Below are 26,941 nucleotides of genomic sequence, written 5' to 3'. Positions count from 1 at the left end.
TAAACATAGAAATGAAAGGCAAACCTGTGTATGTGTATAAATAAAAAAATAAAAAAAACAAAAACACACATACACACACACACACACACACACACACACACACCCTCTCCTGATCAAATTTCTTCAGTTGCATAAGAGCTGGGGGAGGTGAAACAGTAGAACACAGATCTTCCCAGTATATAGCTGGAGGGGGGGGGCAGTATAAGGACAAGTCTGATCATTGGAGGAGAGCAGGCCGAGTTCTCAGCACATCTAGAAAATGGCCATGCTGTGCTCTCATGTCTAGCGTGGTCTGTTTTTAAAAAGGAAAGCCCAGAAATTGCCAGGAGTACCGGGGATTTCACATAACAGAAACAATACAAAGAACAGTAGACTTCTTCATACAAGTACGTGGTACAACAGGCACAGATCAGGAACAAATGCCGAGTTTACATATTCTTTAACTGAGCAACTTTAATTAAAATCTTACTAGGTGGTCCTGCCATGAAGGGCCTTGTTCAGTCATTTCCTGTCATAGGGTGTTGTAGGGCGACAACACTTCTCCTGTGTCCCAACTGTGCTCCTGCGTGGTTACCCTGTCACATGCACTTCTGCTGGAGACCACAAGGGACTGTATTAACCATTTGGCAGACATGGTCCATTGTTGTCACCATCAGGAGGCCAGCCCTAACAAATGCAATATCAATGCTGGCGTGCAAGTAGAGAAGTTGCTGTAAAGAGGCTGCAGGACATCAGCCATGAGATGCCATAAACATGCTTAGTGATACACATACCTTTAACAAACAAAATGCCATTCATTAGACCTGGTTCTCACTAGTGTTTGCTTGAGTCGCACAGAATAGCACATGGTTTCCAATGGAGCCCCTTAACATCAATGCAGCACAGCATGGCACACTTTTGGCATAGGGTCCTGTGCTATTTTAGTGCAATTCCAGTGCGATTTTGGCCCCCATAGACATTACAAACCAATTCCAAAATGCAATAAAGACGCACTATATAACTGCACTGAAAAAAATTAAAGAAATCGCAGCTGCAGTAGTGTGAACCCAGCTTTAGTGTTTACGTGTACTTTACATTTGATTTGTAAAATAAACATTAGATATAAATGTAACTATGCACAAATCAAAAACACAAAAGGTTCATAAGCGTGTACCTTTTGAAAGCTGGGAACAAAAACAGACAAAAAATACAAAAACAATCCCCTAAAGAGGAGTTCCACCCAAAAGTGGAACTTCTACTTTAAGCAGTCCTCGCCCCCTTACATGCCACATTTGAGGGGGGGGGGGGGGGGGGTGCTTGTGGATACCTAGTTGACACGTACTTCCTGACCAACTTCCTGCTTCCGTCACCTTGCCGCCTAGGCAACTCCTCCTCTCCCCCTCCCACTCTGCAATCTTCTGGGGCACGTCACAGATTGCCTGGCCACTAAGAGAGCACAGCACGACTCGTACATGTACAGTGTGCACCAGGCTGTGAAGCCGCAAGCTATCACAGCCGTGTGCTGACACTTGCAATGCCGGCGCCGCAGAGGGGTGAGGGAGAAAGCTGGCAAGTCCAAGCTAACCAAAAAACTAAAGCTGGCCATAGATGGTTTGAATCTCAGTTGGTTCAGCAGGAACTGGCCGAGATTTGAACCATGTATGGGCAGGCTGATTGAGTGCAACCAGCATGTGGGATTTTTAGGATGCCAGTGGAGCATTACAAGTGGCTATAACCGCTAGAAAAAAAGTGCTCTACCAGCTGTGTGTTCTACCCACCGGGAGAACAAAATAGAAAGATTTCCCCATCAACACAGTCTGATTTGATGAAGGAATCTAGCAAAAAAAAAAAAAAAAATTGCCTCATCTATGGCCAGCGTAACATATTCAGTTGCCATGATGGGTGATTATTTTGCTAATTTTAAAAACTTATTTTGACAGGCCACATGGCTACAACTAGCAGGCCCCGGACTGGTATGTCACTTTATTAGAATCAATGAACAGGGCTGTTCCCAAATGCAGTTTGTGCATGTGTATCATTCCTGTTCTGACGTCCTTGGATAGAGCTTAACATCGTCAAATACATAAAGCAGTCACATCCTATGCGAAATACCCTACACACCCAATTATGTGATAAGGAAAATGATCCTGTCCTTACCAATTCATCTTGCTTCATTGTGTCTGATTTAAACTGACTGGTACTGACTTTCAGGTTATTTTTATGTATAATGCAGCATAAAGTGAAAATTGAAAGACAAAAAAAAATGATAGTACACTTTCTATTGCTTAATTAGTGACTTAAAATGCACTTACCTGCGGATCCTGTTTCATTTGAGCTACCAGTTTCTGGAAAAGAAAAAGAAAATTCTCTGTTAACATTTTAGATCATTTTAAAGCATTACGCCACGTTTGTTGAGAAAAAAAAAAACTTTCCCCATTGGGTGATTTATTTACATTACAAGGATTTTAACAAACTTTTTTGTAGGTTCCTACAATCCCTGTGTGTTTGCGTCCATGTAAGAAAGCAATTCTAATGGGAGTGGTTTCATATTTATCAGGTGCAGCACCTGCAGGGCTCTAATGAGGAAAGCTGCTGGGTCTGCATCCCTTTAAATGCAATTTCCTATTGGGAGTATCACACCAAAAATGACTTTTTTTGTAGGGGGTGCCTGAAATCTGACTTGTATCTTAGTGCAGATGGCAAAAATCGGTGAGCCAATCACACAAGCAGGAAATTAGGTTTCTGGGGGTCGTTCTGTAAATACGCCAAGTAGCCATATTGCATTTTCAGAAAATTACAGCAGCTGATTGGAAAGGTAATTTTTAATAACATTCAATTACAATATGACTTGTGTTGCAATTTGCTATATTATTTTTTCTTTATTTGCGATTTTACCCCCCACAAAAATGGAGTTACCTTTTAAAGCTGAAATTCCTGTATGATCAGTATTGCTTCTACTATAGGTCCAGCTTGGCAAAAGTATAAAATATATATATATTTATTTTTTTAAATTCTTATACTAGATGGACCGCCGAGGAAGCCGCATGTCTTTCTCTCGCAACACAGACCAGTCACTCACTCGGCACAGCTTCCACTGAGAGAAGGCCTTTTTTTTTCAATGAATACAAGGCGTTCTCTGATTGGACAAGGTGGGGATCTTATCACTGCCGCTCCTCTCCGCCTAGAACTGCGTACCAAGAGTTGCGGTGGTGCCGAGCAAATATTCAGAGGGGGAGGTGCTCATACAAAACCCCATCAGGTCTCAGAAGATCACTGTAGCGCCAACTACTACACTGATTTTTCAGCTTCCTGAGCTACCTACCAGATCTGCTTACTTACATTATGCCAAGCTGGACCAATGTAAGTGATGCAACATTGTATTAATCATTCCTGGTGTTCAGCTTTAAACACAAATCAGACTGAATAAGGGTCCATTCACACAGGGGCAACTCAGATCCGACTTCAAGTCACACAACATGTAGAAATCAATGTAAGTGAATAAGAGCCATCTTAATGCACACTACTGAAGTCACTCAGACTTCAGAAAAGGTTCCTGTACTACTTCAATTGAACTTGTAGACGACCGATACCCATTGATTTCAATGGAGGTCGCCTCAAAGTCGGATCTCCGTCTATACGGAGGCGACTCTCAGAGAATTCGCAGCTCTCAAAAGCAGTTCCCCTTGAGAGCTCATTCTCTGATTGGCCACGGCAAGTCGCCTGGCCTGGGGCGACTTAAAGTAGTGTTGTAAGTCGCGTCCAAGTCACCTCCAAAAGTCGTGTTGAAAGTCATGTTGCCCCTGTGTGAACCGAGCCTAAATAGCATTGCAATCAAAAATGATCTTCACAAGGGAACAAAAAACTGTGCCATCTAGACCAGTGGTGCTCAACCCTGTCCTCAAGTACCCCCAACAGGCCATGTTAGCAGGTTCTCCTTTATCATGCACAGGTGCTTTAAATCAGAGTCAACGGCCTGGTATTTTGGACAGCTATTTTATCTAAGAGAAATTCCCAAAACATGGCTTGTTGGGGGTACTTGAGGACAGGGTTAAATCGTTGTTTCACCTAAAAAAATAAAAATAAAATTAAAAGCCAGCAGCTACACATACTGCAGCTGCTGGCTTTTAACAATAGGACACTTACCTATCCTGGAGTCCAGCGATAGCGGCACCGCAGCTGATCTTTCCATCAGCTGTCGAGTGCTGCCACCTCCATTGTGGGTAAAGGTACCCGGCAATGTAGCCTTACGGCTTCACGCCGGGAACCCTACTGTGCATGCGCGAGGAGCCGCTCCTCTCTCCTACTGGCACGGCGACAGGGAGAGGAGGAGGGAGCCCCGCGGTGATGTCACGGGCCATGGCACGGACTCCCGGAAGACAGGTATCCTGTTCCCCTCCCCCCAAAAGGTGCAAATTCTGGCACCTGAGGGGGAAAGGAGACAAATGAGCGAAAGTTCCACTTTTGGGTGGAACTCCGCTTTAAGAACCACTGATGTAGACAATGCTCTGTTCCTGCTTTATGCTGCTCACCTATAAGACATCACAGACTCTGCACCACTTTACATCATACATCACCCCATTACAGGGAGTTTATTTAAACAAATATACAGAAGGCCTCATGCACATGGGCAGAAAAGGTTACACTCAAGTTAAGAAACAAAAAAAAAATCATTTTACTTCAGTAGTTGACATCTATACATCTGTTTACTCATGTACATGCACGAGAGTACGGGTGTAGAACCATAAATTTCATACGCCCGTGTGCATGAGGTCTAAGGCTTCTTGCACACTGTACTGAAGTATGAGCATCAGACATTCTTGGTAGAAAAAATGCGAGGGTGGGCAATATATTACTTGAACGTATTTGCAAGTATGCACACACATACAAATTCTTCTAGCTTTATTGTGCGACATATGCATGTATTTGTGCATATTACATGCCAAAATACGTTACAAGCAACTCTGATTTCTTCTAACTGATCTCTATATGCAGCACATGTTTACGCAGGTTATTACTTCCCAGAGAATCAGCATGCATCGTTTGAAACAGTAGGTAGTAATGTGAATAACCTGATTATACAGGGACTACATTTTTTTCAGGGCCTGCTCACACCAAAAATCAGGAGGATAGAAGTCAATATGCACAAGTGAGGGTTAGGGGGGGGGAAAGGGGGGGGGCAACACTTTGGTGTCCTCATTTATAACAAAAGGCTACCTCACTTCTGGAGAAGGGAATAGCACTGTATTTCTATACAATGTCCTGGAAGCATGGTGCGATCACTCCCTATCTGAAATCGGGAGGTCTACAGATGTCAGAGAAAAGGGGCTCCCCTGCACAGTGCTCTCACACACCAAAAATGTGCTTACAGGAGGGCAGAGCACAGAGAAACCCAATTATGAGCCACTGCTCCTTCTCTATGCAATCAGCAGTCTGCTGTGGGGAGGTGAAATGGAGCAATTTCCCAATTCTAACAGAAAAAAGTAGCATTCTCCAGGCTATGTAGTGTGGCAGGTATTTCTAACACATAAAATTGTCTGAACGTTATAAATATGTAGGCAAAGCAGTAATTACAGTATAATGGTACTTTAGCATTGAATTAGGTTGGCCAGAGAGAAGCCAAAATTTTCAGTTTTAAAGTGCATATCAGCAGACAGCTGAACTGAAGCAGAAAAAAAAAAATAAAATAAAAAAACTAAAATACACAGAAGATAAACCTGTATATGGGAGTAGTCTCACCTGCCAAAGGATTTGTATTTATCCCTTCAGTTTAAAGATTTATATAGTCCTGCCACACAACACAACCACCCTGCCATGAGTGGGGACCTGACCAGTCTTTCCCGCAGTTTCACTATCACATAAAAGGTCCCCCCCCCCCTCCAATCCTGTGACTGAACACAAAGGCGAAGCAGTAAACTGATGATCTTGTCTTTGTCACTCTCCTCCTAACAGCAAGCTCCATGCAAAGTAGCAAACCTGCCCTTCTTTACTGCTTCTCTCTAGCTCTCTCTGAGCTCCTCTGTACAGATTGTAGGAGTCGAAAGACAACTCAAATTGAGGTACTTTCACTACATAAAAATACAATTATTATTATTTCAGGTACTTATGTAGCGCCGTCAATTTACGCAGCGCTTTTACATATACACTGTACAGTCACATCAGTCCCTACCCCAAAAGGCGCTTGCAACCCAAGGTCCTTAACACACATTCATACATATACTAGGGCCAATTTAGACAGGATCCGATTAACCTACCTGCATGTCTTCAGAGTGTGGGAGGAAACTGGAGTACCCGGCGGAAACCCACGCAGGCACAGGGAGACCATGCAAACTCCGGGCAGATGGTGTCGAGGTCGGGATTTGAACCAGCGACCCTTTTTGCTGCTAAGTGAAAGTGCTACCCACTACAACACTGTGTAATGTCAGTAATGCATTTTATATCTGCTTGCAGTTAAAACAGCAATTATACTGGAGTGCATGACCTGTGATAACCAGTTTTGGAAAATGCATATACATGGTAAAGAGGGGCAATGCACCTAGCTACACACAAAAAAAATAAAATAAAAAAAAAGAATTAAAAACACAGGTCTAGTTTCAGTTTAAGAAAAATATGGAGCTGCGCTAAAAAAAGATTAAAAAAAATAATAAACCCCCAAACCAATGTGATAGAACCAATCATGTAGCAAAATTACACAGTAAAGCCAATCTAATTTAGGAAGGCAAAACATACCACACTGATTAACAAAAAACACACGTGAAATAACAAATTCTTACTTAACATACATGAAAAATTGTAAAAGTAAAAATAGGAATTGTGTATTAGATCCTAATAAAAAGGAACAAAAAAAAAAGGAGTCCATATGATTATGTATCCAATAAAAAAAACTATAAGTAGTCCGTGCAAAATGTGTAAACTTGATCCGGTGAAAAGATCCAAATCACACCCCTGAAAAGTGCAGTGAATCAGACAGATGCCTCCACATTGTTAGCAATTCTAATAGCTTTTCTAATTTGTTTCTGCTGGCCTATTTAATTTTTTATTGTAATTTTGCTACATGATTGGTTCGGGGGTTTATTATTATTTTTTATTATCTTTTTTTAGTGCAGTTCCATATTTTTATTTCTGGTTGGTCGTTGTATAACAGTTTGAGTTGCAGCTTAGTTTTTAATTAATAGCGCAGTTTTCTCATTTACAATACTAGTTTAAATTTAACCTGGAAAGCCTTAATTCTTCAGTTTTCATTTATTCATTGTAAACCTAAAATGATAGGAGAGGTTTCCGTCAGCAGGGCCTGGCACATTCAGCACAAACCTAAAGAGGCCAATGCTGGAAAACCTTTTCAGCAGAGTCACTCCAGACGGGACGGAACAAGTGTTCCAGGAAGCTGCAGTCAGCATGTTGAATGCAATGACTCCGACAGACACCAGTGCACCAGAACAATAAAAAAAATTAAATAGGCCAGCAGAAACAAATAACTGAAAGCAGAGTGCACCTTCCCTGAATGTTACTAAGCTCAGATTAACCCACATTTACAATATTTTATTCTGGATCTTAAGAAGGTTCACCAATAAAACTACCATGTTGCTTTTTGTTTTAACATATCACTAGATTTATTTAGCAACAGTGCAATAAAGAAAAACAACCCTAACATATCACCGTAGGTAGGGACAGAAGACCAGTCAAGTCCATTATGGCCAACTACATTTATTTTATGTGAATAAACACAAAAGGAGAGGCCTCCGATTATGTGTCTTCGACCATGTTTGCCTCGTGTGCTTTTTACATGTCTTTAGGTGTGCTGCCAGCAAATTCTAATCTACTGGCCGTTCTAACAAACCTTAGCACACGATAACACACAGACCTTTAAAAGTTTCAGCTTAAAATCATGGAGGAAGAATGAGGCCCGTTTACATAGCTCCCTACTGTCCCTCAACAGGAACCAAAACTACCAAAAGTTTTATACCATGCTAAACTTTTTATACAACCTCTATATCCTTGTGTTCTGTCACCATAAAAAGGAAAAGTAACGATGAAAGTCACCTGCGAGTCTAAGGCCCCGTGTACACAGGGCATCTAAATCCTGGAGTTTGTGTGCCCGGGTGGTACAGGTACAGTGCCCAGTCTACCAATCAGAACCCGCCTAGCCCGTCCGGTCAGCAATGAAGAGGAGAAAGCCGCTGGGATTTCAAAGCTTTGGATCGGTAAAGCAGTGTCTCGATCTCTCACATCGGGTGATCGCGGTGGGGTCCATGATGATGGGGCCCAGTGTAAGTTCCCCTTACCTTAGATTTTCTGTAAAGTGAACTTACCCTTTAAAGTTTTTCCTCTTAATACATTCTATGCATTAAAGGGAAAAACCTTCTGTGCTGCAGCTCCTTCCCAGACCTCACCTTTTTCTTACCAAAGTCTGATCCGATCCAGCAATGTACACAAGAGCAGTGGCTCACTCTGCTGTCTCCCTGCTCATTGGGCAGATAGATAGCAGCAGGAGCCATTGGTACAGGAGTGGGGGGAAGAAGCCAGGTTCCGCTGTCTGAATCAATGGACTGAACAGCGGGGATCGGGAGCAATCGCGCATGGGTGCCCCCATGGAAATCATTTCATGGGGGCACCCGCTGATGAGGAGGGGCCTGGAGCGCCAACAGGGGACCTGCAGGATTTCACTATTTATTCTTAATACGGACATGCAATTGGGTACTATTAATTACTGCAATGTCATTGCTGGATTTTGCAGTGTTGGTGAGCACGGATCAGTGTGTGTGTGTGTGTGTGTGTGTGTGTGTGTGTGTGTGTGTGTGTGTGTGTGTGTGTGTGTGTGTGTGTGTGTGTGTATATATATATATATATATATATATATATATATATACACATATATATATACACACACACACACACACACACACACACACACACACACAGAGTATATATCCAGACTGCTGTTCTTCACGTTTACTCCTGCATATGACTGCACTGTGGTTCCATCAGCCAGCTCATATGTCACAATTGTATCTTGTTGTGATGTAGGGGGGGCAGGGGACATAATCGAAGCCCACAGAGTGGAGCAGGCATCCAAAAGTCCCCAAAAAGTGTTCAATGCAAAATATTCTTCTGCAGGCTTAGCTCTGCAACAGAGAAAAGATGCGAGTTGCAGTACTCCCTCTGCAAGCCCACCTTTACTGCAATACTGCAAGCCCACTAGGCAACTGGAGTATTCTGCAGAGTCTAATGACTCTAGATGACAATATTTCTGCCATTTACACATTAGTTCTAGGCTGCATAGGCATTAGGTTACATACTAAAAATCTGAAAAGATAATTATTCACCGATACCAAGCAGGAGATACTTTCTTACTTCAAAAAATTAAATCTGGTACTGCCAATTTATACCCACGATAGGTTATATTTTATTGTACTTCAGGATAATCTTTAGTGGGATAGGCAGAGTAAATGGGTTTCCATTCTTCTGAACAAAGCAACAACCAATAAATAGAATCAATGTTGATACAATTTGTAGGCGACAACTGATCTTTTAAAAGTGTAGTAACTGTGCTCTTCCTCCAGATGTCACTGCTGCAGCTGCCATCAGGACAAAGTATCCGGGTGATGAAATACTTCTACAAACTAACTACTTTGCAAAAGAGATACATGAAAGTACAATTACTGTATATTTGTAGTTCTTGTTGCTCTTTTTTTCTAGCCTATTCCCATGAAAGTTCCATTTTAACCAAATAAAATTCAAATACAGATTTTCCTCATATATTTCTTTCATGGGGAATTTCACAGTGAGAATACATACATACATACACACACACACGACGGGTAAATTAATTATTGAGATGAAATATACAATCTCATCTTAAAAGTGGTAATAAAGTTTTGTCAACTTGTAATAAGGCTTACCTGTAGGTACAGTGAATATCTCCTAAACCTGCACTGTTTAGGAGATATTCACACACAAAAGGGCCACTGCTCCACCTATAACCGGCCTATGCAGCAAGGAGCACTAGAAGGGCAACGCATATAAAACAAAATACTGGGGTGCCTTGACGGGGCTCTGTAGCTTACGCATGCATTTGCAAATGTGTGCAAACTTAACCCCTTTTTAAACGCATACTGTTAGACAGGACAAGTCGGCTGGTTAGCAGGCTGGTAAGTTGAGCTCAAAAACTTCTCTGGTTTAGTTTGCTATGTGTTGCCTTTGCAGTGCTCCTTGTTGCATAGGCCAGTTACAGGTGGGGGAAATGGCACTATGTAATGTATCTCAACTGTTTGGTCAGTTTCATCAGGAATGAACCTATGGGAATGTAGGCATCCAACACACCTGGGATGTGTAGAAGTGGTTGTAAACCTCAGACATGAAATATGACAAAAGCATATTCCTCTACAGTGTGCGCTTGTCTCACTCCAGAACACCAAGTGTAATTTCTGTCTGCTGCCTTGTTCTGCTATCTGCATGAGTCACTTTCTGACAAGTTTTCCTGACACCAAGAGAGAGACGGTGACGGGGGAGCTCCAGCACACAGCCTGCGATTGGCAACCTCAGTTCTGTTCCTGTGTGGGGGGGGTGTGTCTATCTGCCAACCAGCTCTCCTCAAGCTCCACAATGTAACTTCAGCTCCTGGCCCCATTCTTTCTGAAAGCTCAGACAAGCTGTATAAATTCTGCACTGAACAGCTATAGAGTAGAGAAGACTACAAACAGGTACAACTTATGTAGGGAGGATGCGATTCATCTCTGTGCACTACCTGAGGTTTGTCACATCACTGGGTATATGTAAGGGTTTATAGCCACTATCCCATGCCAACTTAGCATACCTTTTTTCATATACAGGCAATGTGCGATGAGCAGAAATTCAATAAAAATAAATACATTTTTTAAAGAAAGAAACAAAATTTCTACTTTCGAAAAACATCCTCCTCCTTCAGCATTTTTATTTTGTGTACACTGCCAGTGGTGCATGCACAGTACATTGGCCTTTATTTACTAAAGCTGGAGAGTGCAAATTCAGGCTCACTTCCAGGGGCGGACTGACCATTGGGCCACTCGGGCACTGCCCAAGGGCCTCGTGCCACTAGGGGGCCCCATCAGGGTTGCCAGCCTCAGTAAAACCAGGGAAAATATATAAAAAAAAATCTGTGTTTTTTTTTACATCTGTCTCTGAAATGTCCCTTACCGACATCCTTTTGGTCTAAAAATCCCAAGATCATAGCTGCCCCACCTCTCCAGTACATTCTCAGCCAATAGAAACGAGAGAGAGAGAGAGAGAGAGAGAGAGAGAGAGAGAGAGATTGTGTGTGTGTGTGAGTGTGATTGTGTGTGAGTGTGATTGTGTGTGAGTGTGATTGTGTGTGAGTGTGATTGTGTGTGATTGCGATTGTGTGTGATTGTGAGTGAGTGTGATTGTGTGTGAGTGTGATTGTGTGTGAGTGTGATTGTGTGTGAGATTGTGTGTGTGTGTGTGATTGTGTGTGTGTGTGTGATTGTGTGATTGTGTGTGTGTGTGTGATTGTGTGATTGTGTGTGATTGTGTGATTGTGTGATTGTGTGTGTGTGTGATTGTGTGTGTGTGTGATTGTGTGTGTGTGTGATTGTGTGTGTGTGTGTGGCCCCATAATGTCTGATTGCTTTGGGGCCCCATAATCTCCTATTGCCCGGGGGCCCCATGAGTTGTCATTCCGCTCACTTTGCACTTATTCGTATAAACCCCAAATGTACACACCCGACTTTTCTATGCCGGAGTCAGGTGCCAGGATGATTCGACTCCAGCATGTAGATTCGGCCATTACATCATCAGTGGCTGCCCAAAAGTGGAGTAAAAAAAAAAAAAACCTGCAACATTGTACTGAGAAGAAGCCTGGATAAAAAAAGGCTGTGTGTGGTGTGTCATAATGTGAAATAGCCTACCCTCTACAAAAAAGGTGAAGTGCCACTTTAAATCAAGAATGACTTAACTCCTGTGATAAATATAAAAAAGGGGTTTCACCTGGTGAAATTGTATTTCCACTTTCAGGGCCTCCTGTAGAGACTGCAGCTCCATCCTCCTTTCTCCTGTTTCCTCCAAATGCTGCAACTCTAACATACGGGGCTTTTCACAGAAAGAAAAGGTCTTCCAGGATTTAGACCTGTTGAAAAAATAAACAAACAGAGATTAAGTAATCACAGATGTGTTTGAGGACTATCGGTGGTGGGTAAAAGGACCAAAAGTGTTAAGTACTCCCACTCCTGCATTAGTCAGAGAGGCCCAAAAGACTTTGTACTAATCCTGCCATCACGGCCTTGGGTTGAACTGCCTGATAATTCTGGACATAATGACGAATTGCTACATAACAATCAGTAAGCCCAGGAAATCATACAAGCACATACTATTTTATGTATACTTGTTGCCAATACCATAAATCAGCTGGTCTTGGGCACAAGGAAAACAAACACTGCATTGGTATATTGATATATTGGTATATACGATATTGATGTACATTGCAAACACAGTTGTAGCAAGGGCTGTGTAGTGTCAACGAACTCCTCCATCAATACACATACACGACCTTTTGATCCCATCAATACTATGCAGCAAATGTGCACATTAATAAGGGCTCATTCACACCAAAGCTTTACAACAACACACGCACAATTTTGAATGGTACCCCAAATTACTAGCACAAAAAAATAAATAAGGCATACCCATGTTGTGGTGCATTGGCAGCACATTAAAAAGGTTGGTCTTAAAGTGGATGTAAACCCAACATTTTTTTTTTTTTTTTTTTAAGTCATAATGTAGAGTATAAGATTTCCTATCATTTGAGCCCAGTCTTGCCACAAAGAGTTAATCCAGCTCTGATCAATCCTTTTATTGTTCAGTGAGAGTCAGAGAAAAACTTGGCCAAATCCTCCCCCTTGCTGGGAGTGACAGGCGATTTACATATCTGTGCACTAGCCTAAGAGACATGCATTATTTTTTTAATTCCCTCCCACTCCTTTCTTCTGCTGCTCTGCCAGGATTGGATGTTCCACACCTCAGCATAATTGGGCATGCTGAAGTCATGTGGTTACTTTTCTGTCTTTTCGCTGGATGTTAGAGATCATAGCAGAAGTTCAGTGTAAGAAATACACAGGAGAAAATGCATATTGACAAGGGGAGTGTAGAGGTGGGCGGGGAGTCTACTGACATCACAACTCCACCCACCGAGCTCCAGACAACAGACCCACCCACAGAATCTGCAGTTTTTCAGGGGTCTCATAACAGACAGAGGGGAGACATTTGATGGGTAAAGATTCATGTAGGAGGCATGTATATCCTTATAGATAACCCCTATGGCAGTAGTTTAGAAAGGATGACATTGGGTTTACATCCACTTTAATAGAATGTTAAAGCAACAAATCACTAAGATGTCAACAGGCCCTAAACATTACAACTTCTCAACTTCCTCCAGACTCTGGACACATCCCATATACAAAAATGTGGTTGTTCACTGCCGACAACATAGGATTTGAGTACTGTCCGTGATACTTTTTTTTTTATTTGCACTAAAATATCATTTTTCATGGACCAGCTTTTGGGGGTATGTCCTCTTCTTCAAGGTCCAAGCAGTACTGATTCACAAAAGTTTTAGTAGAAGGTAAAATGTTAAAAACAAAAAATAAAAATCTTTGAAGGAAAGGAAACTGAAAAAAGGCTACAATCACCTCAAGCATGCAAGTGTTGAAAGAAATACACACAATATCTCAGTTTGTTATTCCTGAGTAGCAACCCAGTTTCAAACCTTTCTTCCCTGTCAATTTATGACAAGAGTAATAGCTTTTTCACCTGCCATTGGCTCCTCCTGCCATCAATCACAGCCAGTGAGGAGGAGCAGGGGGTGGAGCCGAGCCACACTCTGCATCTATGGACAGAGCGCCCTCAGAGCAAGTGGCTTGATATGAGAGCCCTTGCAGGGGCCATCTTTCTACACCCAGGCCGTTTACAATGTAATCGTTCTGTCAAATGACAGAGCGATCACTTGTAAATAAACCGGCGTCATTACATGACACCGGTTCCTCTCTCCCCTCCACGTACCAATCTGTACAGTGGAGGGGAGAGATCGGATGGAAGCAGCGATGTGGGCTGGATCTGTAGTGCCCACAGCGCTGCCCTGTGACAGCCATCCCTCCATACCCAGCCAATGCCCCAATACCCTGCCAATACCCAGCGATACTAGGTAATACTCTGCAATACCCAGCCATACTCGGTAATACCCAGCCATTATTACAGTGGAGGGAGAGGTCCATTACAGTGGGGGAGATGACGTGGATATTACAGTGGGGACTATATGGTGGTGGAATTTTCACAGGTTTTTGCAAATTCAATTATTATTTGCCAATCTGAAAGATGATCCGATCCGTGACTCTGATCCGAGGAATGATTCAATCTGAATTTTTTGATCTGTTGCACCCCTAATATACACATACATATGCACGCATGCACACACACACATATATACATACATACACATTATATTATACACACATATACACCATTGAAATTACTTAAAGCGGAGTTCCACCCAAAAGTGGAACATTTGGCACCTTTCAGGGGGTAGAGGGGACCTGTTTTTGACCGGTCAACTTCCCCACTTGGGGAGACGGGTTACATAGTTACATAGTTAGCCAGGTTGAAAAAAGACACAAGTCCATCCAGTTCAACCTTAAAAACAAATAAATAAAATAAAAAATAATCGTACAATCCAGATACCCAATTTTATGCCCACAATTGATCCAGAGGAAGGCGAAAAAAAACCCAGCAGAGCATGCTCCAATTTACTACAGCAGGGGAAAAAAATTCCTTCCTGATCCCCCAATAGGCGATCGGATTTTCCCTGGATCAACTTTACCTATGTTAGTACCTAGTTATATTATGTACCATCAGGAAAGTATCCAAGCCTTTCTTAAAGCAATCTACTGAACTGGCCAGAACCACCTCTGGTGGGAGTCTATTCCACATTTTCACTGCTCTAACTGTGAAGAAACCTTTCCGTACTTGAAGCTGAAATCTCTTTTCCTCTAGACGTAAAGAGTGCCCCCGTGTCCTCTGGGTTGACCGTACAGAGAACAACTCAACACCAAGTTCACTATATGGACCCCTAATATATTTGAACATGTTAATCATATCCCCCCTTAATCTCCTCTTCTCAAGAGTGAATAAATTTAGTTCCTCTAATCTCTCCTCATAGCTGAGTTCCTCCATGCCTCTTATCAGTTTGGTTGCCCTTCTCTGCACTTTCTCCAGTTCCCCGATATCCTTTTTGAGAACTGGTGCCCAAAACTGAACGGCATATTCCAGGTGAGGTCTTACTAATGATTTGAACAGGGGCAAAATTATATCTCTTTCTCTGGAGTCCATACCTCTCTTAATACAAGAAAGGACTTTGCTCGCTTTGCAAACAGCAGCTTGGCATTGCATGTTGTTATTGAGCTTATGGTCTACCAAAACCCCCAGATCCTTCTCCACTATGGATTCCCCCAGTTGTACTCCCCCTAGCATGTATGATGCATGCATATTCTTAGGCCCCAAGTGCATAACTTTACATTTATCAACATTAAACCTCATCTGCCACATAGTCGCCCAATTAGACAGTGTATTGAGGTCGGCTTGTAAATTGGAGACATCCTGTAAAGACGTTATTGCACTGCATATCTTGGTGTCATCTGCAAAGACAGAAATGTTACTTTTGATGCCAGACCCAATATCATTTATAAAGATGTTAAAAAGTAAGGGTCCCAACACTGAACCTTGGGGTACACCACTGATAACCTTAGACCATTCAGAGTAAGAGTCATTAACCACGACTCTTTGAATTCTGTCTTCTAGCCAATTTTCTATCCATTTACAAACTGATATTTCCAAACCTGTAGACTTTACCTTACACATGAGCCGTGTGTGCGGAACTGTATCGAATGCTTTTGCAAAATCCAAGTATACCACGTCCACCGCCACCCCTCTGTCCAAGGTTTTACTTACCTCCTCATAAAAAGAAATCAGATTTGTCTGACAACTTCTGTCTTTCATGAATCCATGCTGTCTGTTGCTTAAAGTGTTATTGTTCAGCAAGAACTCGTCGATGTGGTCTTTTATTAAACGCTCCAGTATCTTCCCAGCTATAGAAGTTAAGCTAACAGGTCTATAGTTACTTGGTAAAGACTTTGATCCCTTTTTAAATATAGGCACCACGTTCGCCCTGCGCCAATCCAGTGGGACTATTCCCGTCATTGCGGCCCGCTCTCCCGGAAGTTCAGGCCAATTAGAAAGTGCAGCGCATTTCGCGCATGCGCAGTTAAGGAACCAGCAGTGGCTTCACTGCTGGGTTCCGTCACCAGGAATGGCGGCGGCAGCACCCATGAGTGGATCCGTAAATCAGGGTGGGGTGCCAACATCATGGACTCCCTGAACAGGTAAGTGCCCTAAAATTAAAAGTAAAATTAAAGCGCTGCTGACTTAATTTTTTTCACACAGGCTGGACCTCCTCTTTAACCACTTACCTACCGGGCACTTTAACCCCCTTACTACACAGGCCATATTTTCAGCTTTCAGCACGGTCACACTTTGAATGACAATTGCATGGGCATGCAACACTATACCCAATTGAAAATTTAAACTTTTTTTCACACAAATAGAGCTTCCATTTGGTGGTATTTAATCACTACTGGGGTTTTTATTTTTTGCTTAACAAAAAGATAAAATAAAAAAGAAGACCAAAAATTGGGTGTAAAAAAAAAATAAAAAAAATAAAATAAAAAAAAAAACACCTCGTTTTCATATTGTTTTCTCCTTCAATGATGTGCACTGATGAGGTGGCACTAATTAGGCGCCACTGGTGGGCACAGATGAGGTGGCAGTGGCTCTCTGATCGGGACTGATGTCCCTCTGACAAATACTGGTGATCGGCTGTCATTGGCTGACAGCTGATCAAGTGGTAAAGGTTCGGGGTCAGCCGGGTCTCAGATTCGCCGACTACAGAGCACGTTGTGCACACCCCACAGGGGGCGCACAGGCAGCTCATATACGGGAGAACATGGACGCCCACCCAGCAATTTAGGCCAGCACTGTAGCCGTTCTGGCAGATAGTGTCCTGCCATCATATAGTGTCTGCCCCGTACTGCGCATGCGCAGTACTGAGCAGAAGCTTCGGAAAATCTCTGAAGATGAAAGGCGCCTGCGCCGTGAGTGGAGGTGGTAGCCCCACCATCCAAGCGGACATAGGGTTGGGAGAATTAGAGGGCCCCTCGCGGGCTCCCTTCGCTCGCCATGCTTCGGGCTCAGCCTCGCTACGCTCGGCTCTTTTATATTCCAACTCTCTGTGCATTTGGATGGTGGGGATAGAACCTGGACTCACGGTGCATGCGCCGTTCATCTTCGGGTATTTTCGGAATCTGTGTGTGCTGTGTACTGCGCATGCGCACTACACAATGGACACTATCCGATGGGGGACAGTATATGATAGGACACAGTCTTTCAGCTATAGCGCAGGCAGGAAGAGGTTAAAAAGTATAACTAAAAAGGCAAAACGTTCTTTTTTGTTTTAGAATGGAAATGGATTAGAACACCTGTACATTGTTATTGCCATCTGTGCCCCCGTTATCGAGATTCACCCTCTCCATTTGTCCTGTTTACCATCATCATTGAAAGTGAAAGCCCCCAAAAAAAGTAAGAGGGGAAATCTTCCAATAGGGACACTAGTTCTGGTGACCTGGGGGCCCAAGGGATTTCCTTAATTTGCAGGCATCTCTTCTCACTTCCAGTTTTGGCTATGGAACTGGAAGTAAAGGGAAATCTCCACAATGGAACACAGATTTTGTGGGGGGAGGGAATAAAAATAAAATAAAAAAAACGTAGTTTTGCCTATAGTTCCATTTATAAAAAAGTTGTGCTGCAGCACTATATTATAAGTGCAATTGCACTTCAAGTTCTCTTCCCTGTAAGATTTAGAAATGGCTGTTGCTCCTGCAAGTGAATGCCATCTAATGAAGCTTCCTATGATGGACGTGGCAACAATGCTGCATTGCTCCCAAATTCAAATTAAGAGTTTTGACTCTTGTGTAAGCTATGTCTGCTTGAACAAGTGTTATGAAAAAATGCTGCAGGGCGCATAGGTATCAGTATGTCACTGCGGATTTATAACCATGCAATTTGTTGATCAGCATCTGCCAACGCCTAGCCCCGCACATTGCCTCTGTTTCTGAAATCCTACCACTGTTAGGCTTAATGTACAGGGGGCGCTGAGGAAACCGCCTCTGAACAAATTTTTTGACAGCTTTAAAAATGCCAGTTTTGCCACGTTTGCATGCTGCGTTAAGCTGCATTTTGCGTCTAGGAGCGTTTATTCAAGACAACTTTATAGGACCCTACCAAAGCTCAAAAAACAGTATTTAACTATATTTCAGTCAGTCATTCTGTGAGACCAGAGTGAGTAGCTGCAGCTCAGAGAGCGGCAGTGTACTTGTATCTACCTCAACTTCAGTGCTTTTACTATGGATCCCATAATGACCATATGTGAGAGAGGAAAAAAAAGGCAATTTTTAAATATATTTACATTTTAAATTGCAATTAGTATATTTTTGTTTATTTTTTATTATAAGCTGTATATGTCATTTCTATGGATGCACCGAAATTTCGGCCTAAAAATTGCCTTTTCGGCAATATATAAATATATATATTTTTTCAAAATATCCAAAAAAGAAAAACGCCTGTGAACAAAATGCGGTAACTCGCACTTGGCCACGTTTAGAAGCATTTGGCACTTGAAATTTCTCTAAACTCAGCGTCTGAACTAATTTTTTTGCTTTTTTTTGCCTAAAAACTACATTAACTACTTCAATACCAGGCACTTAGACACCTAACTGCCCAAGCCAATTTTCAGCAGTCAGCGATGTAGCAATTTGAATGACAAGTACACGGTCATACAACACTGTACCCAAACACATTTTTTATCCTTTTGTTTCCACAAATAGAGCTTTCTTTTGCCGGTATTTGATCACCTCTGCAATTTTTATTTTTTGCACAACAAATAAAAAAAGAAAAGACTGAAAATTTTGAAAAAATGTTTGTTACATTTTTTTTGTAAACAAATACGTTTTCTTCAAAGACAGGCACTGATATGGCTTCACTGACAAGGTGGCACTGATGACGGGCACTGATAAGTGCCACTGATGGGCACTTGTAGGCGGCACTGATGGGTGGAATTGCCAGGCATCACTGATGTAATTTGTTATAGAATCGTGCCAGTCAGTACCCATTTGTGGGCAATGATTGGGCATTCATTTGCACATGTGGATGGCCATGGGGTACATACCTGGCCATCCACATGTTGCCCCTTTTCCTGGTGGTCCTGGCAGTTTCATGGTGGTCCAGTGTGGGCATCCGAGGTGGGCTGCGCTGATAAACAATCAGCACAGATTTCCTCCCCCCCCCCCTTGAGGAGAACCACCGATCGGCTCTCCTCTACTCGTGTCGGTCAGACGCAAGTGAGGAAAAGCTGATCAATGGCTTTTCCCGTTTACATCGCGATCAGCCGCAAATGGACACGGCTGATCACGTGGTAAAGAGCCTTCGTCTGAGGCTCTTTACTGAGATTGGTGTAGTGGTATGTCAGACTGACACACCGCACCACCGATCGCCGCAATGTGCGCCCCCCACTGATGTGCCCAGCTGCTATCCTGAAGGACGTCATGATGCCCAGTCAGGATAACTGAACCACAGTTTTGCTATAGCAAAATGACGGCGGGGCGAGAAGTGGTTAAACAAACCTGTGTACGTGTACACATAAGATAATATCGGATGGGTTCAGGGGCAGCTGAAAAGAAGCATCCAACAGGCTCTGAACGTCCGTTTACCAGCAGCAGTGCACATGAGGCCAGGGGGTACAAAGCACATTTAGCACCCTTGCTTATTTCAAGCACAAGCTGAAAATACTTCTTGTGTACTGAGAAAAATACAACAAATGGTAGTCCATTACACAGCATCTCTCCTTAAGATCTTAAGGAAGCATCACAAGAATAGTTGGGAATCATCTTTTCAGTTCCCACAGCCACAGACCAAGCTGCTTAAAGAGGTAACATTAGGTATATTGATGCAATTTCAATACACAGAAATTCAATTTAATTTTAAATTCACAATCAAGAATTGTAAACAAATTTGGCTAAAATACATAATGACTTGTAAACCACAAGTGTATTCTATAAATGTAACATTAGGACAGGAAGAAAAAGTGTTGCTATAGCAACCCATCAAGTGGTTGCTTTCAATTTTCTGCCCAAAGTGAAAAAATGAGATTTGTAATTTGATTGGCTGCAGTGTATAACCATTGATGTGCCCGTTAGAGAAACATTCCAATAGTTGTGTACCTGTCACTTTGTAAAATCAATTAGGCTTGCTGCAGGAATACATTGTGAAAATACAGGCATGTTACCATATCCACCCCCACCAAGTGCCTGGAGTTTTTATTACAGCACTCCAGGGCAGATGTAATGTAAAACAGAACCTACAGATAAAACCTGTACAGCACAAGTACTTGTAAGCAGAAAGAAAGCTGCATATGTACAAAACATATGGCTGCCACCACATACTCCTACAAAAATATTAACTATAAACAGAAAGTTTTTAAAGTACACAGTGACAAAATTACGTACGTTAACCTGATCACATTCATATACATATCTGAAAGCATTTAAAAACAGATAAACTAGGGTGCCCTTTCACATAAGCCTGCATGTTTTTCAGGTGGATCAGAGCAGGCCATCCATTGACTCCCATGGGCAGATGGAGGTCAGCAGAGATGTGTCCGCTGATACTTGCCTGCCACCTGATCAAAACAGACGTACGGAGGATCGGAAGAGATCTGATGAAAACAGACATGCTGTCCATTTTCATCCGATCTCCCCATAGAGATCAGCGGGACTCTGAGAAGGTCCCTCCCCGCTCAGTGAGCGAAGATGGACCTATAATCTGCCGCCTCACCGGAGATCAACGGAGCAGCGATCTGCTGATGAGCTGGCGGACTCTGCTGAGCGGATCCACCTCGTGTACATTGAGCCTTAGGACCAATTCAAAACCATCTCTGTTAAGCTGCAGTCATCTGCACAGAACAAAACAGGCTCAATCCAATGGCATTTTCTGTGCCTCATCACAACACAACTGAGGTGGGTTTCAGTGCCTTGACACACTGCATTTATTTCTGCACTGCACCTCATGTCAGCACATCTCACCATGTCATTTTAACCAATTGCCTATTGGGCACTTTTACCCCCTTTCTGCCCAGGCCAATTTTCAGTGCTGTCATGCAACACTGTACCCAAACATAACTTTTATATATTTTCACACAAATAGAGCTTTCTTTTGGTGGTAAAGCGTTTATTTAAAAAAAAAAAAAAAAATACTGCAGCTGCTAACTTTTAAAATGAGGACACTCACCTGTCTAGGGCTCCTGCGATGTCAGCACCCGAAGCCACTCGTCTCAGGTGCTGCCACCACCATTTTCGTTAAGGGAGTCAGGAAGCGAAGCCCTGTGGCTTCACTTCCTGGTTCCCTATTGCGCATGCGGGACTCGCTCTGCACAACCCCATTGGTCCCTGCTATCTCCTGGGGCCCTGGGGGGGGGGGGGGGTGGCGTAGATACCCATGGGTGGCGCGGGTATCTATGCCCAGAAGTGGGAGAAAAATACATGTATTAGACAGGTATTTTCTTTCCCCCTCGCCCTGAAAGGTGCCAAATGTGACACCGGGGGGCGGGGTACTCCAAAAAGCGGAAGTTCAATTTTTGTGTGGAACTCCGCTTTAATCACTGCCGAGTTTATTTTTTTGCTCAACAAAAAAATTCCTGGAAAAAAAAAAAAAACAACTTTCATAGCTTGTTAGAAAATTTTGCAAACAGGTAATCTCTCTTTCACTGATGTGCACTGTTGAGGCGGCAGTAATGGGAATTGATGGGCACTGATGAGGCGGCACTGATGAGAAGGCACTCAGAGGACACTGATGGGACTGCATTTATAATCAGTGTCCTGATTATCAGTGTGCATGTCCCTTTTAGAAAAGCCAGTTACCAGCTCTCTTTTCCTCTCCTCCTGCTGTCAACATGAGGAAAGGAGGAGTGCAGATAACCGGCTTAACTTTACATCTGTGATTGAACACAGCTGATCATGTGGCAAAGGGCTGTGGATTGGCTCTTTACCTCAATCTGTGATCAGCAGTGTTCTCTGGATTACAGAATGTGCCACCCAGAACTAAACGGCCACGCTGTAGCCGGCAAGTTTCATCCTTAAAACACTTAACCACTTAAGGACCACCTCACGCCGATATAACTCAGTCATCGGCAGAATGGCACAAGCACGTACAGGTATGTTGCCCTTTAAGAGCCCAGCCATGGGTCGCTCGCGACCCGGTCCCGAGTTCTGTGACCGTGACCCGATCACCGCCAGTGTCCCGCGATCAGGTCACAGAGCTGAAGAACGGGGAGAGGTAAGTGTAAACAAACCTCTCCTCATGCTTCCCAGTGAGCCCATCATTGATCGTCTGTTCCCTGTCATAGGGATAGACAATCAGTGATGTAATTCGCCAAGCTACGCCCCCTACAGTAAAAAAAAAAAAAAAAAAAAAAAAAACACAAAAAAAAAAAAAAAAAAACACACACTTTAGGTCACACTTAACCCCTACACTGCTCCCTAGTGTTAACCCCTTCACTGCCAGTGACATTTTTTACAGTAACCAAGGCCTTTTTAGTCACACTGAACGCTGCATTAATGCCAATGGTCCCAAAAATGTGTCAAAAATGTCCAACGTGTCCGCCATAATGTCGCAGTCACAAATAAATACATTTAAAATCGCTGATCGCCGCCATTAAGAGAGCTTTCTTTTGGTGGTATTTGATCACCTCTGCGTTTTTTATTTTTGGCGCTATAAACAAAAATAGAGCGCCAATTTTGAAAAAAATGCAATATTTTTTACTTTTTGCTATAATAAATATCCCCAAAATATATATATATATATATATATATATATATATATATATATATATATATATATATATATATACACCGTATTTTTCGGACTATAAGGCGCACCGGATTATAAGGCGCACTAGCAACGACCGGCTGATAAAATGGATATTTCCATATATAAGGCGCATCGGACTATAAGGCGCACCGGATTATAAGGCGCACTAGCAACGACCGGCTGATAAAATGGATATTTCCATATATATAAAGCGCATCGGACTATAAGGCGCACGGTCGATTTTGGGAGAAAATTTAGGCTTTTACGTGCGCCTTATAGTCCGAAGGTTTACGTCAAGATGACAGATACTGTTAACAAAGAACTCCAGCGATGTCAACAGGTCATATATAAGGCGCACCGGACTATAAGGCGCACGGTCGTTTTTGGGAGAAAATTTAGGCTTTTACGTGCGCCTTATAGTCCGAAAAATACGGTATATATATATATATATATATATATATATTGGGGATATTTATTATAGCAAAAAATATTGCATTTTTTTCAAAATTGGCGCTCTATTTTTGTTTATAGCGCCAAAAATAAAAAACGCAGAGGTGATCAAATACCACCAAAAGAAAGCTCTATTTGTGGGTAAAAAGAGGGATGCCAATTTTGTTTGGGAGTCATGTCGCACAATTGTCAGTTAAAGCGATGCAGTACCGAATTGCAAAAAGGGGCCTGGTCCTTTAGCTGCAAAATGGTCCAGGGCTTAAGCGGTTAAACCATCAACCACAAATTATACTAGATTACCAAATTAGAACGTCCCATATAGTGCACAATCCATATAGTGCAGCTTTAAAGAGAAATTCTATTGATGAACAATAACGTCCTTCAAGTGCTACTTGTGGCCATCATTTATCTTGAGCAATACCGTGCAAAAAAATAAATAAAAAAAAAGTGCTCCATGCAAATCTAATTATATTTTATGATTAATAGAATTTGGTTTGCACAGAGCATCAATGGTTCAGGCTGGTGTAATGGTGTGCGGGTTATTTTCTTGGCACACTTTGCACCACTTACTACCAATTGAGCATCGTTTAAACACCCATGGCCTACCCGAGTATTGCTGCTGACCATGTCCATCCCTTTATGACTACAGTGTCCCCATCTTCTGATGGCTCCTTCCAGCAGGATAATGTACCATATCACAAAGATCAAATCATCTCACCACTGGTTTCTTGAACATGACAATGAGGTCACTGTACTCCAATTGCCTCCACAGTCACCATACCTCGATCCAATAGAGCACCTTTGGGAATGGTGGAAGGGGAGATTCACATCATGGATGTGCAGCCGACAAATCTGCCCCAACTGTGTGATGCGATCATCAAGTCACTATGGACCAAAACCTGAGGAATGTTTCCAACACTTTGTTGAATCTATACCAGGAAGAATTAAGGCAGTTCTGAAAGCAAAGGGGGGTCCAAACCCGGTACTAACAAGCAGTGGTGGCTAGTGCTCAATATTTTGTAGAGGGTGGCAAACCAACGGCAACCCACCACCACCATGGGAGACGGCCGGGAATGCGGCGGTGACCAGAAGCCTCCTTACCTTAGGAAGGAGGCAGGTCAAGCAGACATGGATCCGGGCTGCAGCTCCTCACTCTGGGGCCATCGCTTCTCCTCCAGGCCAAAACAGGAAGGGAGCCCTGACTAAGACTCCCTGGCCAATCAGGTCTCAGGAACTGCTTCCTGATTGGCAGGGAGGAGAATAGCAAATATTAATTCGCTATTGTCGCACAAGTGTGTCGGCTTAGGGCGCCGTGCTCTGCACCTCAAATCCAACCTTTTTTAAAGCCAATTAGAGCCTTAAGCTCAAATCACGTTAAAAAAAACACACACACACACACACACACACACACACTAAACGATCCCCAATATTGTAGACACTAACTTTTGTGCAAACCAATCAATATACGCTTATTGCGATTTTATTTTACCAAAAATATGTACAAGAATACAGATCAGCCTAAACTGAGGAAAAAATGTGTTTAAAAATAAAAATTTTGGGATATTTATTATAGCAAAAAGTAACAAATATTTTATTTTTATTTTTTCTCCAAACTTGTCGCTCTTTTTGTGAATAGAGCAAAAAATAAAAAACCACAGGAGATTATTAAATACCACAAAAAGAAAGCTTAATTTGTGGGGGGGGGGGGGGGGGGGGGGAATGATAAAAATTTAATTTGGGTACAGTGTTGCATGACCACGCAATTGTCACTCAAAGTGTGACAGCGCTGAAAACTGGCCTGGGCAGGAACGGGGTTAAATATATCAACAGTACAGAATATCAAAAGATTCTGAGAATCTGAAGAAATCTCGGTGCGCAAGGGACAGTCCGAAATGCAATATTGGATGCCTGTGATGTTCAAGCACACTTTTGTAATGGACATGATTACATGGGCTCAGGAATATTTCCAAAAATCACCGTCTGAACACGTTGCCATCCAAAAAATACATTGCAAAGCTCTATCATGCAAAGCAGAAGCCATATCTGAACATGATCCAGAAACTACGCGGACTTCTCTGGGCCAAAGCGCATTTAAAATGGTCTGTTGCAAAGTGGGAAAAAACTGTTCGGTGGTCAGACCAATCTAAATTTGACATTCTTTCCACGAACACCACATCCTCCGGACTAAAGAGAGGGAGCTTTCGGCTTGTCATCACTGCACCTCTGATAGTAAGGGGGGTGCATTAGTGCATATGGAATAGATAGCTTGCACAACTGGAAAGGCAACATCATTGCTGAAAGATATATCAATGTTTTAGAGCAGCATATGCTTCCATGCAGCCAATGTATTTTTCAGGGAAGGTCTTGCATATTTTAGCAGGACAATGCTAAACTGCATACTGCATCTATGACAACAGCATGGCTCCATAATAGAAGAGACCAAGTGCTTAACTGGCAATTTCTTTTCCCATAAAATGGTACATTTTCTCAGTTTAACCACTTCCCGACCAGCGCACGACGATGTACGTCGACAGCATGGCACGGGCAGGCATATTGGCGTACATGTACGTCCAATATTCGTTGCCGCCGTGCCATCGGGAGCACGCCGCCGGCGGCGCGCTCCCGCGCTGGTCGGGACCCCCGTGAGTCCGGTCGCGGGACCCGCGGACTCGATCGCCGCGGGCACCCCCGCGATCGTCTCACGGAGCGGCGGAATGGAGGAAATGCTGTATAAACAACATTTTCTCATTCTGCCTAGCAACTAGTGATGCTGATCTCTGCTCCATGTGATTGGAGCAGAGATCAGTGTACACTAAATGAAAGCCCAACCCCCCCACAGTTAGTAACACACCCCTAGGAACACTTAACCCCTACACTGCCACCCACTGGTTAACCCTTTCACTGCCAGTGTCATTTACACAGGAATCACTGCATTTATATAGCAGTGATTACTGTATAAATGACAATGGTCCCAAAAATGTGTCAAAAATGTCCGATGGGTCCCCGACAATGTCGCAGTCACAATAAAAATCGCAGATCGCCGCCATTACTAGTAAAAAATAAAATAATAAAAAATTATTAATAAAAATGCTATAAAACTATCCCTATTTTGTAAACGATATAACTTTTGCGCAAACCAATCAATAATCGCTTATTGCGATTTTTTTTACCAAAAATATATGTAGAAGAATACGTATCGGCCTAAATTGAGGGAAAAAAATGTTTTTTTATATATTTTTGGGGGATATTTATTATAACAAAAAGTAAAAAATAATGCGTTTTTTTCAAAATTGTCGCTCTATTTTTGTTTATAGCGCAAAAAATAAAAACCGCAGGGGTGATCAAATACCACCAAAAGAAAGCTCTATTTGTGGGAAAAAAAGGACGTCAATTTTGTTTGGGAGCCACGTCGCACGACCGCGCAATTGTCAGTTAAAGCGACGCAGTGCCGAATCGCAAAAAGTGGTCTGGTCTTTGACCAGCAAATTGGTCCGGTCTGAAA

At 42.7% G+C, this 26,941-nt stretch overlaps 1 protein-coding gene across 7 annotated transcripts in view; it reads right to left on the bottom strand.

Moving 5' to 3' along the window:
• Positions 1–26,941, bottom strand: part of PHF21A (PHD finger protein 21A) — a 213,189-nt gene that overhangs the window by 116,734 nt on the left and 69,514 nt on the right. For all 7 annotated transcript variants that reach the window (XM_077461841.1, XM_077461830.1, XM_077461822.1 and 4 more), the window contains exons 2-3: positions 11,959–12,097; positions 2,292–2,324 (exon numbers count right to left, since the gene is read on the bottom strand). In XM_077461841.1, coding sequence (XP_077317967.1) covers positions 2,292–2,324; positions 11,959–12,054 — 129 coding nt within the window. In that variant the 5' untranslated portion in view covers positions 12,055–12,097. The remainder of the gene's footprint in view (positions 1–2,291; positions 2,325–11,958; positions 12,098–26,941) is intronic.

Source organism: Lithobates pipiens, unplaced genomic scaffold (genome assembly GCF_037356315.1).
Source record: "Lithobates pipiens isolate NorthernLeopardFrog02 unplaced genomic scaffold, aLitPip1_a1.2 Scaffold_10, whole genome shotgun sequence".
NCBI classification, from domain to species: domain Eukaryota; kingdom Metazoa; phylum Chordata; class Amphibia; order Anura; family Ranidae; genus Lithobates; species Lithobates pipiens.
The sequence above is the reverse complement of the archived record's forward strand: the minus strand, read 5'-3'. Positions and strand labels throughout refer to the sequence as shown.